Source organism: Hyperolius riggenbachi, chromosome 1 (assembly GCF_040937935.1).
Source record: "Hyperolius riggenbachi isolate aHypRig1 chromosome 1, aHypRig1.pri, whole genome shotgun sequence".
In the NCBI taxonomy this organism is placed as follows: Eukaryota; Metazoa; Chordata; class Amphibia; order Anura; family Hyperoliidae; genus Hyperolius; species Hyperolius riggenbachi.
Window position 1 is genome coordinate 527,913,086 of NC_090646.1, and position 16,920 is coordinate 527,930,005.

The 16,920-nt window shown below is 43.9% G+C and overlaps 1 protein-coding gene across 1 annotated transcript in view; it reads right to left on the minus strand.

The window, feature by feature from the left end:
* Positions 1–9,725: 9,725 nt before the first annotated feature.
* Positions 9,726–16,920, minus strand: part of VSIG10 (V-set and immunoglobulin domain containing 10) — a 49,232-nt gene continuing 42,037 nt past the window's right edge. The window contains exons 7-9 of the mRNA XM_068271632.1: positions 15,572–15,584; positions 14,083–14,261; positions 9,726–9,921 (exon numbers count right to left, since the gene is read on the minus strand). Of these exons, the coding sequence (XP_068127733.1) occupies positions 9,848–9,921; positions 14,083–14,261; positions 15,572–15,584 (266 nt within the window). The 3' untranslated portion in view covers positions 9,726–9,847. The remainder of the gene's footprint in view (positions 9,922–14,082; positions 14,262–15,571; positions 15,585–16,920) is intronic.

Below are 16,920 nucleotides of genomic sequence, written 5' to 3' on the forward strand. Positions count from 1 at the left end.
AAAGGACACCCAAGGCAAAAATAAACTAATGAAATAAAGGATTGTATCTATCTTCCTTCTCCTAAAAATGACTTTTTAAGATAGTCCACGGTTTTATTTTATGTTTAAATCTACTTTTTAAGTTTTAACTGTTTTATTGTTTTTGCTCAATTATACATTCATTGAAGTATGCCAGAGCTAAAATCTATGAACTATTTACCCTTTTTACCTCTTTCTTGCTCTCAGAAGCCATTTTCTGCTAGGAAAGTGTTTTATAGTTGGAATTTCTTATCCGTGAGGGTCACAGTGTAGTCACTTCCTGTCAGGACTGAGTCAGCCACTTACATACCTGATATTTAACTCTTTCAGGCAGAGAATAAATGGAACATATTCTAGTTATTTGTGCGCTAGGCACTGTACATACCGATGTCTGTCTCATGTCACATGTCACCTCGGGTATCCTTTAACTTGGCATCCCTCCCCTATTCTGTCACTCTACCTAACCTGATGCGCTACACTAAAAATTCAGGATCACCCCAGAACTTCTACTCACAATATCTATATTTCAAAACAAAAGAGTTTTCAAAGGGAAATGCTACAACCGTTACATTGTTTTATGCAGGTTTCCTTTTTGCTTTTAGTTTTGCTTTGAGTGCAATAATTGCTAAGTAGAGTTTCGCAATAATTCATTTTTTTAAACTAGTGTGTGCATAGGTACGGTATATTTAATAAGGCAATGCTAATAGTAACAACCACAGCTTATTTAAAAAAAACATGAATAAATGCATGTCAATATTGCTTAGCAACCAAGCAGCTTTCTTCAGTGCAGAGCAGAGAAAATAATTTCTGATTGGATGATATGTTTAGTGCACAGTCCGAATAAATAAAAAAGAAAACTGTAAGACTGCATTAAAATGGTCTTAGTACAGACTCTTTCAGGTAAACAGCTGAACTGTGCTCTTGTCAGGCAGTTCAGCAACGTATCTGCCAGGAAATGGATGCAAATGACAGCATTTGTAACTTCACTTATGCCAGTGTTATGCGTTATGTAGTTACTAAAGCAAATATGCAGTGGAGTGACAAAAACCTTACCATGTTGCATCCGAGCAAGGCCATAGCACTCTCAGATGTGGCTCCACATCTGATGTGGCTCCTGTTCATTGTTGAGCACTTGAAAATGCCCAAATGGTGCATGGGAGAAGATGATGGGTAGTGAATATGGGGTGTGGGGGGCAAGGGTTGTCTTCCACTCAATTTGCAAAAGGGCTCCTGCTAGACTGGGCAGGGGACAGTTTTTGAAACCAGAGCCCAGGAGCAGAGAGACATTATGCTCTAAAAGTGAACCTGACCTGTGAATTCTGTGTAGAAATACATTTTATATCTTACTACACATGTGCCAGCAAACATAAAAAACGATAGGCCCTCCCTCAGCCAGAAACTGTGGTGAGCTCTCATCAATGCTTCTACAGCAGCTCCTTAAAGAGACTCCGTAACAAAAATTGCATCCTGTTTTTTTTATCATCCTACAAGTTCCAAAAGCTATTCTAATGTGTTCTGGCTTACTGCAGCACTTTCTGCTATCACAGTCTCTGTAATAAATCAATGTATCTTTCCCCTGTCAGACTTGTCGGCCTGTGTCTGGAAGGCTGCCAAGTTCTTCAGTGTTGTGGTTCTGCTATGAACTCCCCCTTCAAGGCCCCTCTATGCACACTGCCTGTGTATTATTTAGATTAGGGCAGCTTCTCTCTTCTCTCTTATCTTTTACAAGCTGGATAAATCGTCCTCTGAGCTGGCTGGGCTTTCACATACTGAGAAATTACAGACAAGGGCAAAGCTGTTTGCAGGAAGAAAAGAGCAGCCTGAAACTTCAGTGCATGAGAACTGCAGGGGGAAAGAAACACACAAATGATCTCTTGAGATTCAAAAGGAAGGGTGTATACAGCCTGCTTGTGTATGAATGTATTTTCTATGTGTGGACATACTGTACATCAACCTACTTCCTGTTTTGGTGGCCATTTTGTTTGTTTATAAACAAACTTTTTAAAACTGTTTTTAACCACTTTTAATGCGGTGGGGAGCATCGAAATTGTGACAGAGGGTAATAGGAGATGTCCCCTAACGCACTGGTATGTTTACTTTTGTGCGCTTTTAACAAAACAGATTCTCTTTAATGTGGACAATCTGCGGCAAAAGAGGAGCACTCTATGGTGCATGAAGACCGATATTTATTGAGAGATAAACGTAATGCACTTACTTACAACAATGCAGAGGAAGGTGTGCATGTAGTAGGTATCTTTGGAGTGGACAGCCAGGCAATGGTGTGGTATTCCCCTCTCCGAGCGCTATGGCCAGCAGCACCAATGTCTGGGTGGACAGGACCCAGACATCGGCGCTGCTGGCCACAGCACTTGGAGAGGGGAGTACAGCACAATTGCCTGGGAGTCCACTCCAAAGATACCTACTACATTCACACCTTCCTCTGCATTGTTGTAAGTGCATTATCTCTCAATAAATATCGGTTTTCATGCACCATAGAGCACTTCTCTTTTGTCACAGATTGTCTACATGTGCCAACAGCATGCTTCTGCCAGTAAACAGAGGCGTAGCTAGGGTTTTCAGCGCCCGGGGACAAACAGTTTTTGTGCCCTCCCTCTGGAAAAATGAGTGTGGCCACACATCAGAATGTGGTCATGGGTGGAGTCAAAAGTTATTTAGATATATGTGACCCCTTACCCCATTCAGATAGTCAGATGTGCCTCTCTTTAAATAGTCAAATGTATGCCCCTTTAATTACTCAGATGTGCCCTCCTTCACCCTGTTTAGATAGCCAGATGTGCCCCCTTTAGATAGCCTTATTCTGCTGCTGTTAACGCTTCTGCAGAGGGAGGGAGAGAAGCAGGGGCACTTCAGGTAACCAGCGAGTCACCTCTCATGTACGTGGGGGTGCAATGGCAGTGCTGAGCGCCCTCACAGTGCTGCGCCTGAGGACATATGTTCCCGCTTGCCCACCCATAGCTACTCCTCTGCCAGTAAACAGTATGTTTAATTAAAAGCAGTCCTGGTGGTTCCATTATATACCTTTGCCTAGGTAAACATCTCCAGGCCTGCATTACTGATATACTGTAGGGGAGTGATGTCAACTGTAACATAAATTATGCAGAGTCAGGGAACAGAGGCACATGCATTAGGCATATTACCGGGCTGTGGGTGCTAGGCCAAGCCCAAGCAGAAGAACCCAAATGGAGCACGAGTCGCAAAAGTTGTTTATTTTGGTGTTTGCAGACCTCAGCAAGGGTTACTTTATGGATAGCTAGGTTTCCTAGCAGCTAGAAACAAATTGGACTTTTAAGCTTAATTTAATTTAATGCTGTACAGGTCCATTTTGAAGCAGCCTTACAGTAATTTCTTGTCTCCTTATTAAATAAAGATAAAACATATTGCCAAATGTTACTAAACATTATTTAAGTTATTAGTACAAACTGACAAGAAATATTAAAGCAAGATGTGTCTACGAAGCAAAATATTGTTATGCGTTTTTTTCCACTCAGCCTCGCAGTGAATGTAGTATTCCACTCAGAACATTGGTGACATTACATAGTATTACTAATGTCCATTCAAGATGTACCTGTAGTTACAGGAATTGAGCCTCCTTAGGAGGAAATAAAAGATACAAGAAGAGACATAAACAAGCAAGAGACTTACGTATCTAATGTCAAAATAGAAGATATGTCTGTCAAAAAAATAAGAAAGCTGGCACACAAAACCACCCAATTACTGAGTATTTATCGTGAATTTATACCGTAATAGCTTCACTTTTGTTAGTCCACATTTAATTTTTGTGCTAAGCCTCACCAGTACTTTTCATTGGTGGGTTTCTGTAATTGTCTTGGCTGAATTCTCATGTAATCTGGCGCACAGGTTGTCTCAAGGTACCCATATACATAACAGTTATAGTTTTGCAACTGCTGGATATTTAACCCTTTTGTTTGACTGTTAGTATTTTTCACTGACCAATGTCTTCGCCAAAACCTTGACTTACTGACTAGATTTCTTTCTATGGGCTCGATTCACAAAAGGGTGCTAACTCAGATAGCACGCCTAAAAGCTTTGGGAGTGCTAACTAGGGTGCTAAGCAGTTAGCACGCCCAAAGCTTTTACTGATCGGGCGCAAAGTTTAGCGCTGCGCGGTGCGCGCAAAATGGCACACCGGGTGCGACCAAAACATTGCACAGGGCGCGCATAAAAAGTTGCACCCGATGCGCCAGAAACGTCGCTCAATGCGACGTTTCAGGCGCGCCGGGTGCGACTTTTTATGCGCACCCGGTGCAATGTTTTGGTCGCACCCGGTGCACCGTTTCACGCGCACCGCTAAACTTTGCGCGCACAAACGTAACGTGTGAAACTTAGCCCTAAGGGGCTTTAGGCGTGCTAAGTGGCTTTTATGCGTGTTAACTAAGTTAGCACCCTTTTGTGAATCAGGCCTTATGGGTTTTGGTGAGTTACACAAGTCTATGAGAATACAATGATAAATTAAGCTTTTTTTCATGCATTTTCTGTATGACGTCACACCTGATGTACCATATGTCTCTTGTCAGTGCCACTGGGCAATACCTCAGTTGACAGTAGTCTGTAACATTTTCCAGCAATGTTTGTTAAATAACAGATGGCATGAATGAACTGTCAAAGTGCTACAGGACTGGCAGACCAAGGAGTCATGTCTAAGAGCCTCTTACCTATTGTCAGTCTTCATGCTCATTGTATGTCCTCATGCTATGCTGGTCAGGGCATGGAATCTATCCATTTATGACTACCACTATTATTAATCATTTCCATAGCACTGTGCAAGGTACATTCTATAGTCCTGAATATCAGACTGCTTCTGTAGTACAGGCATACTAACAGAACATAGGGTATCTGAAGTTAAATTTGGTGTCAAAGCAGTTATGTGAAAATATGACCTTGCATAGCGGGAGAATGTGATCTCACATTCTCCCTCTATGCAAGGTATACACCGGAAATAGTTGGACCCTCAAAACGCAAGCTGGAAAACTTCAGTTGCTTTTTCGTGTCTGCTCTCAAGCAAACACTGAGTTCAGGTTTACTCATTTTCTCCCAACTACAGATCACCGGAGAGCTTACAGCAAATAATGTATTTAAGAAACCTTTGTAGCCCTCATCTAGATACATACAGACAGCTGCTGAAAGATTAGGGAGTTAGAACTTGTGTGACTGCAGTATTGTGCCAAAACTTGCTGTTAGGTAACTTGTATGTATGAAAGGTTCTTCAGTAGATTGCCCATTGCGGCACCACAGCATGAGTTGGGTGCCGAGTTGTGCCAATAGTAAAAATATTGGTAATTTACATTACCAATATTTTACTACAAACTTACTCCGCTTCAATTCTCACCCTAACCTCCCACTCCTAATACCCAACACTAGCCCCCAGCTCCCAAACGACTGCTATAAGTAAACGATTGTCAACAAACTAGATATTAGGCTCCTCTAATTATTTTCTACATAGTAGCCGATTGTCTAATACTGTAGCTGATCAGTATCACATGACATATGACACATACTGACTAGTAGAGTATCACATGCCCAATTCCGGATACTTTCCATTGGCGTCTATTAAATGCCTGCCATTCCCAGCATCCACGGCCACATCCTCCACACACATCCATGCTCATATAGATAGGTCTTGCACAACACATACGGGGATGAGGGCAGGACCAATCTATATTTACTAACACAACCAATTGTTCAACAACCAAGAAAACAGTTGCTTCTTCCCAACAAGGCGAACAAGAATTTAGCCTTATAGTCTGGAGAGAATTCATATAACAATCAAAGCAAGACAGCTCAGCAGTGCTTTGAGAGCTAAATGATTTCATGTCTAGTAACAACTTGGACTTGGATTTCAGGGTGGCCCCATAGATATCTTGTTGTCCCATTTCTGTGACTGGAATTACACTATGGGTATGTTTCCATTAGAAGCATGCTAATTGCATGTCACTTTTGCATGCAAATTTGAATATTATTATTACTATTATTATTGATTTATAAAGCGCCAACATATTCCGTGGCGCTGTACAAAGTAAGAAACAAACATTGGGTACATAATACAGACAATGGTGTACACTAATATACAAGATACATAATTAGTGAAAAAATACAAAAAATGATACAGCATACAGAATACACAATACAGAAGTGGCAATGACAGTGATAAAAGTAACATGATGAATAAAATGTATAATGATTTCCAAGACACAAAAGGGAGAGAGAGCCCTGCCCTTGCAAGCTTACAATCTAAAGGGAATGGGGGGGGGGAACAAGAGGAAGGGTAGTATACGATAAAATATATAAAGGCGCAGTGTGTTTAAATTAGGATACCTAATAGGAGTGCAATTTGGTCTTAGGACAAAGGGAAGTGGCCTAAGGTAGCACATATGCTTGTCGGAACAAATTAGTTTTTAGAGAGCGTTTAAAGGTAACAAAGGTTGGCAAGTGAAGGATGTGTTGTGGGAGGGGATTCCAGAGAAGGGGTGAAGCGCATGCAAAATCTTTTAAGTGTGAATGTGAGGAGGTGATTCTAGAGGAGGACAACAGAAGATCATGTGCAGATCTGAGATTGTGATTGGGTTTGTATCTGGAAATTAGTGAGGATATGTACCGGGGAGAGAGATTGTGGAGAGTTTTGTAGGTTAGGGTTAGGAGTTTGAACTGGATCCTCTGGTTAATTGGCAGCCAGTGAAGAGCTTGACAGAGAGGGGCAGCAGAGGAAGATCGAGAAGAAAGATGAATGAGACGAGCAGCTGAGTTTAGTCTGTTAGAAGGTAGTCCACAAAGTAGTATGTTGCAGTAGTCCAGACGAGAAATTATAAGAGCATGTATTGGCATTTTGGTTGTGTCTTGAGTGAGAAAGGGACGGATGCGAGATATATTTTTGAGTTGGAGATGGCAGGAGCTGGTTATGGAGTTAAAGGAAACCTGAACTGAAAATTAAAAGTCAAAATAACCATACACAAGTCATACTTACCTCCCGTGTAGTCTACTCTATATCTCTTTCTCCTCTCCCGCGTCCTGTTTGTTCACAGTGATCAATGGAATTCTCCGTCCTCCATTTTGAAAATGGCCATTACCCCATAACAGCTTCCTGGTCAGCACACTGTTAAACTGTAAGGCCCGGTTCACATTAGCGGTGGCTATCCGGAATAGCCGTGCCGGAGCCGCACCGCATGCTGGCCGGACGAAACGGACGCACGGCATAGCAATGTAAGTCTATGCCAGGGTTCACATGTGTCCGTTTCGTCCGGACCGGAGCCGGACCGGATCCGGACTCCGGTGTCCGTTCCAACATGCGCTATTTTTTGGTCCGGCTCCTCCGGCAGCCGTATCCGGGGCGGAGCCGGACTGCACCATCCGGCCAATGGAAACCAATGAGAACCGGAGAGCGCACAACACACTGGCAAAAAATCCGGATGTTCTACCCCACTTCCTATGCGGATTTTTGCGGCGATATTGGCTGGGGACACATGGGCAAGCATTTTGGAGTGGAGCAGCACAGCTGGATCCGGATCCGGAGATGTTGGCAGCATGTCGGAGGTGGAGGTGAGTGCTAAACAGCAGAGGGCCTGATTCCACAGGTCCCCCTTCTGCTGACCTCCCAGACCCCAACATTTTTTTTTGTTTTTATACAGGTTGTTACTATCCGGATCCGGACCGCAACCGTGTTCATACCGCACGGAAACCGTATGCAACCGGACCGGATCCGGACAGGAACCGTACGGTTCAGGTCCGATCCGGCTCCGGTGCGGTCCGGACATCCGGTGCGGTTTTTGCGAAACCGCAAGTGTGAACCGGCCCTAACATCGCCCACTTGAGCCATAGGGAAACATGGGCATTACTTGGTACATCAGTTGTCCTCTCAGCTATAACTGACAGCAACTGATTTATAACTGACAGCAACTGATATATTTCAGTTCTGACAAAATGTTGTCAGAACTGGAAGGGATCATTGCCAGAAGAAAATGGTAAGCTTCTGAGATGAACTGATGGCATGGTAACTATAATAAAAGAGAGAGATGAGTCGAATATTACCCCCAAGCACCGTGCTTTGGTAACTGAGGTTATGGGAGTGTTTTTAACATTTATAGTCACTTCAGGCAGAGAGGTGACCAGAGACGGTGGAAAAATGATTAGTTCAGTTTTACTCATATTAAGCTTTAGGAAGCGAGAGGACATGAAGGAGGATATAGCAGACAAGCAGTCAGGAACACATTTGAGGAGGGAGTTAAGGTCTGGGTCCGAGGGATACAGTTGTGTTTTGTCTGCATACAGGTGGTATTGAAACCCGAATGAGTTGATTTTCTATATGCTAAATCACATGTGAATTTACATATTTTTTTCTGTGTTAATACAAGAAGAGAGTCCCATTGACATTATTGATCGAGGATGCAAAACGAAAACGCGCACAAAACAGCATCCAAAAATAGTGACACTCTTGTCAGTTTTTTTTTCTGAATGCAAATTTCACATCTAATGGAAACAGATCCATAGGAAATCACTGCTGTGCGAATTTGTGTACCTTTAAAACACACAAATTCCTACCTAGTAGAAACAGTCCCTCATGAGATTGTGTATATACAACTAATACGGCACACCAACTCGTTTTCTACAAATTCAGGCGAGGTTTACAGCATTACTTATAGTCTCCAACGATCTTCAGCTCTGTGCAGCTTTCTCTGAATCAGTCTCATTGTTACTTTACAGCATGAAATGACAGATAAATAAGAGAGCATCCAAAGTTCTGTGCTCCCGTGTCACACTTATCAGAAGGTCCTAAAGGACAACTGCTGAAAATGCTGACATTCTGTAACTCCTACAGTCATTCAAGTAACAGCAGCAAAATAAAATCCTCAACATGTAAAAAAAATGCACATAAATGCCACTGTTCAATATCTGACAGCTCCTCATTGGCTACAGATGGGAAAAGAGACTCGCTTCTGCTCTTATGCTGGGTACACACGATGAGATTTCCCGTTCGATTTGCGGATCGATTCGATTAAATCAAACATGTTCGATTGGATTTCGATCGTTTTTTCCGTCGATTTTGCATACCTATCATGAAAAAAACAATCGAAATCCAATCGAACATGTTTGATTTAATCGAATCGATCCGCAAATCGAACGGGAAATCTCATCGTGTGTACCCAGCATTAGTCTCATCTGCGTGGTAAGACGTCTAACTACCATTACTTCTCTGCTGCTAACTTGCCACTTACTGGAGTGAACAAATAGCAGTTGGAAGTTTTGTCAGGTGGAAGAGACCAAGTGGAGAGGGGGATCTCTGTCCCCATCAGCAGTCCTGCTGACAGGCAAGCAGCTGTCAGATAATGAAAAAACATTTATTTGACACAAAAATATTTCATTCTACAGCATTAATAGACAGTCAAAATGTTCAGCTTCCCTTTGAAGTGTTCTTCTAAGGCTCCCTGTGTAGGGCAGGGTATGTGTTTACAGTCTGTAAGGCTTCCGTACACTTTTGTGAATTATTTGTTTTACTAACACAAATGAGGATTCTTACGTAGTGAAAATATAGGCCTGTTCATGGCTCCAGCTTAGGTAGCTTAACCCTGTATTTCCCATTGTTATGCATATCTTGCATCAGTTTTCATACAATGCACCACAGTGGTCTACCCATACATCATGGTTTGAGGTTTTTAGAATGAAACAGGACACCCTCCTGTATCGGAGGATTTACAAATATCACCCTTTGTCAGTACATACTGCAGCAGGACTCTCTAGTGGTCTGTGTGCTCCCTGAATTCAAGTGATAAGGTCTACAGGCGATACAGTGCAAGATCCACTAAAGCTGGTCTCCAACATTTTCAGCCTCTGTGTCTTCTGAGACTTCTTCACTTGCTAGGTCATGACTGACATCTGTGAATGAGAAAGGATCCATGTATGTGCAAACAAGGGAATTGGATAACAAAGCAACATATAAGAAGAGAAGGACAGAAATCATTTTAATCACATTAGATTTAAGCTCTGAAAACAATTCTCTGTATGTCGTGCAGCTTCTGCAATACTAAATACACTCCTCACAATTTATATTGCAACACCACCAAAAATGCACGTAATCATATGCTAATCACCGTAGCGGCAGAAAAGAGAATCATATGTAAATAATTGCACTTTGGATTGAGTCACGTGACACCCCCTTTCAGGTGAGAACGCATCCTGGAGCTGCGTGACCCACATTGATCGATGCGTGCAATTGCCACACCTGTTGGGCATGAGGTGAGCAGCATTGCAGCAGTGTTTGATTCTGAGAGGATGCAGAAATATCTGAGAACACAGTGGAGTGAAGCAGGGATTGGCGTGGCTATAGCAGTAATGCTATAGTCCATGCCCTGCAAACTGGTAATTTGGGGATTCAGCAATGGCCAGACCCCGAATTACTTCTCCCTCCGAGTTGCTACGACTCGGAGGGGGAATAGTATTTAACAGCACCCCGAATTTGTGCGGCAGCAGGGTGAGCCTTCATTCAGATCACCCTGCACCAAAAAGCCCTGTGCCCAAAGCGAATGTAGCCCGCTGGAGAGGGGGTGGATCAAACAGGTGACATGACACAGCACACCGACCAGCAAAGTCACCGAATGGCTCGCCGAGACCCTTTTCCAGCAGCATCCGAAACTGCCTGCCATCATCAACGGTTGCACCTGTGGGCAACCAAACCATCTGCCCCAAGCCATGATGCCTTTTGTTGGCCTGTTGTGATGCTCAATGATTTGGGCTGGCAAGCGGTGCTCCCTGAGACGCCCACCACACAAGTCTACGGTTCTCATTCCTCCACAGGCAGCAGTGACTTTCATCTTTAGACAATCCCCAATGGCATACATTGTTCCAGTTGCGCTAGTGGCGACACCTCACCAGACGTGCAGTTCCTGTATCGAGGGCTTAATGGCGCCACGATGGTTGGCCACTGTGCACACTTCTATACTTCATGCAGCCTATTCGGAATGGTTTGGTTGACACAGGTGCAACCATTGATAATGGTAGGCAATTTTAGATGCCATTGCAAACATAATTCGGCAAGACTGTTCATTCCACTCCCTCTTTGGCATGTTCTCTCATGCCATCGTGCCACACATTGCTGGATGAGAGTCACGTTGTGCCCAACACACATGGCAATTGCGTGCATCGACGTCTTGCAGCTTCAGGATACGTATATAAACTGAAAAAAATAGCATGGTGTTGCAATTTTCACGTTATAGATTTTTGTGGCTTAGAATTAATTGTTCCTATCATTTAACTGAAATCTCGTCTAATATTTGTGAGTCTATGGTGGAAGCCTAGCTTTTCACAAACATTGTCAATTATTGAGGTCTAATATTAATCTAGTCAGATAAACATGGTTAAAGGTGCGTACACACGCACAATCTGCCCTAAATGTGTGTCGGTCTACAGCATAAACCTCAATGCTGTGGGTGAAGCTAAAGCCCATTGCTGTACAGACGGCATTGGAAATGATGGAGCAGCTTCTGTGGGGAGGGTAAGGAGGAGAACAATTGGCTCGGCTGCCAATTGTCACTTCTAAGATCTGGTATGCAGGATCTCGGGGGACACCATCTAACCTGCTGCACACATGACTGCCGCAGCCAACAATCAGGTGTGTGTGCGGCACCCAAATACCCGACGCCCAACCCGCAAGCGATCCGCCAGACAGATCTACCCAACCGGAGCAACGCCAACCCCATTGTTCACACCACTCCCCTGCACCGCTCGTCATTCCTTCGCCCCCCGTCCCCCATTACAACACAGCGCGTTGTCAGCTACACGGCTGTCAGCTCCTGGTCCCTGACAGGCAACATAAGTTAGGCATGTGTATGGGCCCTAAGTTTGTTGTAATCAGGCTGCTGCCTGTAGTTTAATTGTAAGTTTGCCAAAAGAATAAAAAAAAAACACAAAATATAAATCAGCCATCTGGCTCCAATCTTGCCTCATAGCATACTAACTAACTAAAGCATAAAGCATTTTCAGTCGCTTGCGAGAAAAACAAGACAATTCTTGTCCAAGCTCTTTCCTCTCCGCCTTCAGACACAGACTGAACACACAGAGCTTCCCTGTGTCAGGCCTGCTGTGTGTTCAGCATACAGGCAGCAAAAACCTGGACTGACTCCAGGTGGTCAGGGAACCCACCCTGATCTTCCCTGATCGGCTCCAGGACTCTAAACCAGGTTTTCTGTTCCCTGCAAGCAAGCCTGAATATCCCTGAGGCCTTTTTAACACATGTAATATACACTCCCTCCAGCAGGGTCGGTACTAGTAACAATGGGGCCCCCATAATAAATCCGGGGGCCCCCTTGACAGACACCTCAAAACCAGAAAGCGGCATGACAGGCCCTTTGTTGCAGCCAAACTTCCCCCCAGGGCCCCTGAGTCGGCTAACTTAACTGTGCTCCCTGGGGCCCCTGTCTTTGGCAGAGTAGTGTCTCACCTGTCCTGGTAGACATGGGCCTCTGTTGGTCCATGACTCCATGCACTCCCCGACTTCATCCTTACAAGGGCACGTCGCCTCTGTGACCCAACGCATGTTATTACGTAATATCAGGCACAGGTCACAGAGAAGCCAGTGGTGGATAAAGATGGAAGTGCATGGAGTCACAGACTGACAGGGGGCTACGCTGCCAAAGACTCTGAAAGGGCCACTGGGAGCAACAGTTAAGTTGGGAGGGAGGCTCCTTGAGAGGCCCCTCAGGCTCTAGCACCCTGGGGCAATTTTCCCCTTTGCCTCTATGGTAGAGCCAGCCCTGCCGTCCAGCACCTTCTCTGTCAAATATTGTGACACTGCATCACGACCTGTACACATCTCAGGGGACACCTGTGCTAGATTCTAGGCCAAGACTGCCCCAAACAGCCACCTCAGCCGAGAACAGTCTAGTGTGTGTACGAGGCTACACACTGGTCACACACTACCAGACTGACCTGCCACAATTACACTACGTAACATTTTTGTCACTCTATATAGCCAGCATAAAAATAACCCTAATCTCCATACAAACCATACCGACCCATCTACTAAGACTTCATACATGGATTTTCCTCAGCTGAGGCAGCTGTTTCTGATGTGCCGTGAGGGAGAAGAGAGGTCTCATAGCCGCTGGAGCCGATGGATGAGGTGAGCCCACTGAGCTGTCCTGCTGCTGCTTTACATTACACAGCGGGAGCGGAGGAGGACACAAAGGGGGAGCGGAGGAAATAATACAGGGGGTACATCACGGAGGGTCAGCAGTTCGTATTGGTGTCGGGGGACTCCCTGTATTTGTCATATAAGTCTTTTCCTCCCCATTTTTGGGAAAATACAGTATGTGCGTTTTACATTGTGCAATTTTGAAAGCACACAACTTGCTGCATAGTTTTCAACAACGCATGTAAAACACGCATAATATATCTCAATAACGACGCAGAGGAATGCGTTTTTACATGTGTTTTTGATGCATATTTTTTTCAATATGTTACTGCATTTTATTCCATTGATTAGGTCAATTCATAAAAAATGCAAATGCAAAATGCACAAAAAACACAAGTAAAACGCACATAATGTATCTCAATGGAGATGCAGAGGAATGCGTTTTACATGTGTTTTTGATGCATTTTTTAAAAATATGTTACTGCATTCCATTGATTAGGTCAATTGATAAAACACACAAACGCTAAACACAATTGCATATAAAACATAGCAAAAACACAGCAAAAAAATAAAAACACACAGTGCAGAAAACATGGTTTTCCTGCGCTGCCTAGTGTGTTCCCAGCCTTCAGGCAACAGATATTTAACTTTAACCTTACACTCACTCTAGCCTAAACTGGCCTAGTTACTCTAGTCTAAACTAGTATACTAAATTACTGATGTATGAGGAGTCCTTTGTGCAAATATAATCAGTGCAATACACAAGCTAGTCCACATTTATGAATGTTATCAGCATGTTTGCATTGCAGCATAGGAATGATTCATATAACACAAACAAGCTATATAGCACAAACTAAAGACAAATGACTGTAAAATAAGAAGTCATTGTGCCCTCTTCTCACACTTACTCTCTGGCGGATGGTGAAAAAGAACTTGGTGTTTATAGATATTTCCATTTGCAGCTGGGGGGTTCTGGTTGCTGGTAGGATTGTCTGTATAGTGACCGTTTTCCACTGGACCTCCCATTTGTTCCATTTCCTCCTCATCTTCTGAATCCACGAGAATGAGGACATCAGACTGTCCACTCCTGTAACACAGCACCACAGCACAGAACATTCTTATCATGTCTCAGGCACTGAGTCATTCTCTCATATACACAAACTTTTACCATAGTGAAAATAAGGCAATATTTTCCAATCATTTATCAGAGTGGGATGAGAAAAGTCAAGGGAAATGAGGACTTGTTGAATGTTTCTTTTATGAGACTGATTAATTTTTTATAAAATACCTGAGGAAACATTCTGCATTTCACAGACTCTGGATTCAGTGTAGTGTCCATCAAGTATTTAAGCACGAAAGCTATATGTAAATAATTAACACAGGTATAAGATGTTGTTTTCAGGTGTGATGACACCTGTAAGAAACTGTTTATGTACGGTGCATGGGTGCAATGAGTTGCCCGTATGTACCGAGTATGTAAATCAGCATTAAATGCTTTCAACGAGTGATGCTCGTCTGTACTCTATTGGAGGTCTGTACTCTATTGCTAAAGCAGCAGAAGCTCTTCACTGACATAGCTGAGATATTGGGACTGGTAGTCTACAACCACATGACCATGAACCCAGAAACTTGGGAAGGGACTGGGATTCACTAGAGATTACTATGGCGTTTTCTGAGCACTGGACTTACTTTTACTGGTACATCTTTTTCGGAAGACAGCCAACAACCTCATAGCAATGGGGAGTTGTAAAAAGTGGTAGGGGTAACAGCAGGGCCGGATTTACCATAAGGCACGTGCCTACAGGCGCCTGATGATAGAAGCGCGGCTCACTCCCCTCCCCTAGAGCCTTCCTCTGACCACCGACCAGATCTCCCTTAAGTAGGGGGCAACTTAATACTGAGGGCACCTCTGGCTACCTAATGCTAAGTGGCACCTGTAGCAACCTATGATGGGCAAGGGAAGTAAGGGAGGAGTGGCAGCGGGGTCAGCCAGCTCACATGTGGTGCAGTTTGGTGGGGTTTGTAGGTTCATGGAGGGTGAAGTATAAGGTGCCAGGACATCTGTGCCTATATGCTCCTGTGATGTAAATCCGAACCTGGGTAACAGCATAGACTGGTCTGAAGCATCAGTGCATCAGTACACTGCTGTTCTCGGTTTAAGTCTGCCCCATCCAGGAAAAAGAGCTTTTTCTGTTTTGGCACAAGTAGGAATTTTAGATCACAGAATGTTGAGATTTTGGCATAGCCATAGAAACTCACTCTACATAACACACTGACTTTACATTCTAATGGTCCTATGAACTTCTCTACCATAACAATTCTCAGGAATAAGGGGTTACTGTGCAGTGGATGCAGAAATTAACTAATACAAACCACGGAGATGACTTTATTACTTACCTGAATGGGTTTGCTATGGAGACAAAAAGATGGAAAATAATTATTAGTATATTTCATGAACTATACCCAACAAACACTGAAAACACCTATACAATAATATGTTACTTCTCTGCCTCTAATGACTCTCTGGCTATAATCTTTTCTAAAACATTCACATAGGACAACAATGCAGATCGGGTTTTCCTATCTTCCTGTTCTGTATACATATCCCAGGTAACTGACCGAAGTCATTACAACCAACTACTTTGTTTTACCACCTTTCATTCCATGTTTGTGTTTAATGATTCTATCTTTATTGCAACTTCGTGCAGTTTCCCACAAACTTTTCACTCTCACTAGGGAAGGGAGGGATACATTGTAATACAGTCAGGCTCTGCTGTATGGTGTTACTGTTATGGTTCATACACAAGGGCTATGGCCGTCGCCGCAACCACGTGGCACACGCGTGTTGCGGCAACAGGTCGCCCGTGTGTATGATGCGTGCGCCCCAAACCGTCGCCCGTCAGAGCTGTCGCCAGACGATTGGTGCGGCCAATCACCTGCAACAGCTGTCGCCGCAACTTCGCCGCAACTGTCGCTAGTCCGCCGTGTGTATGCGGACTAGTGACAGCAACCCTCACACAGTGTTCCGGCGGGGGGAGGAACCTTCAGCGACAGCTTCCGCCGCATCTCTGTCCCTCTGTGCGCCGTGTGTACAGCTGCAGCACAGAGGGACCTGGCGACGAGCTGTCGCTGCTTTTTTTGTTTTTTGTGTCGCTTGCCTCCTTTTGTGCCTCGTGTGTATGAGGCTTTAAAAAATGGGAGCTTTATTTCAGGAAGGCGGAGCATAATGCTAGGAATGTGGGTAGGGCCTTTCCCAGGCTTTATTGGTTACTTCCAGACTAGAGAAAAGTGAGGGTGCAGAGCTGATTATGTTTGCTAAGCTGTGTGGCTGGACTGTCTGAAACACAGCTCTGGCTAGACGGGATTGCAAATTGTTTAGCAGGTAAGGGCACATTTTCACTGGGCTGCCGCGTCCGTTTTTCTGAAAAGGGCGCGGTACCCATGCTGATGTGACTTTGCATCTGTATCCCTTTTGTTGTGCCATGTGCGGCTAAGGGTATTCAGATGTGTGCTGTGGAAGACTGCAGTGATTTGCATGCAGCCTATAGATTTCAATAGACTGTGATTCCGCATACAAAATTGCAAGTGGAAAATGGCTGCCATTCACGGCTAGTGAAAATAGGAAGCCTTCCATCTATAGTTCAGGTTTGAGGAGCAATGCCAGATGTACATTGATCTAAAGCAAGACTACAAGGACCCAGCATCTATTTCTAGATAATGTACATTATTAATATTATTACTGTATT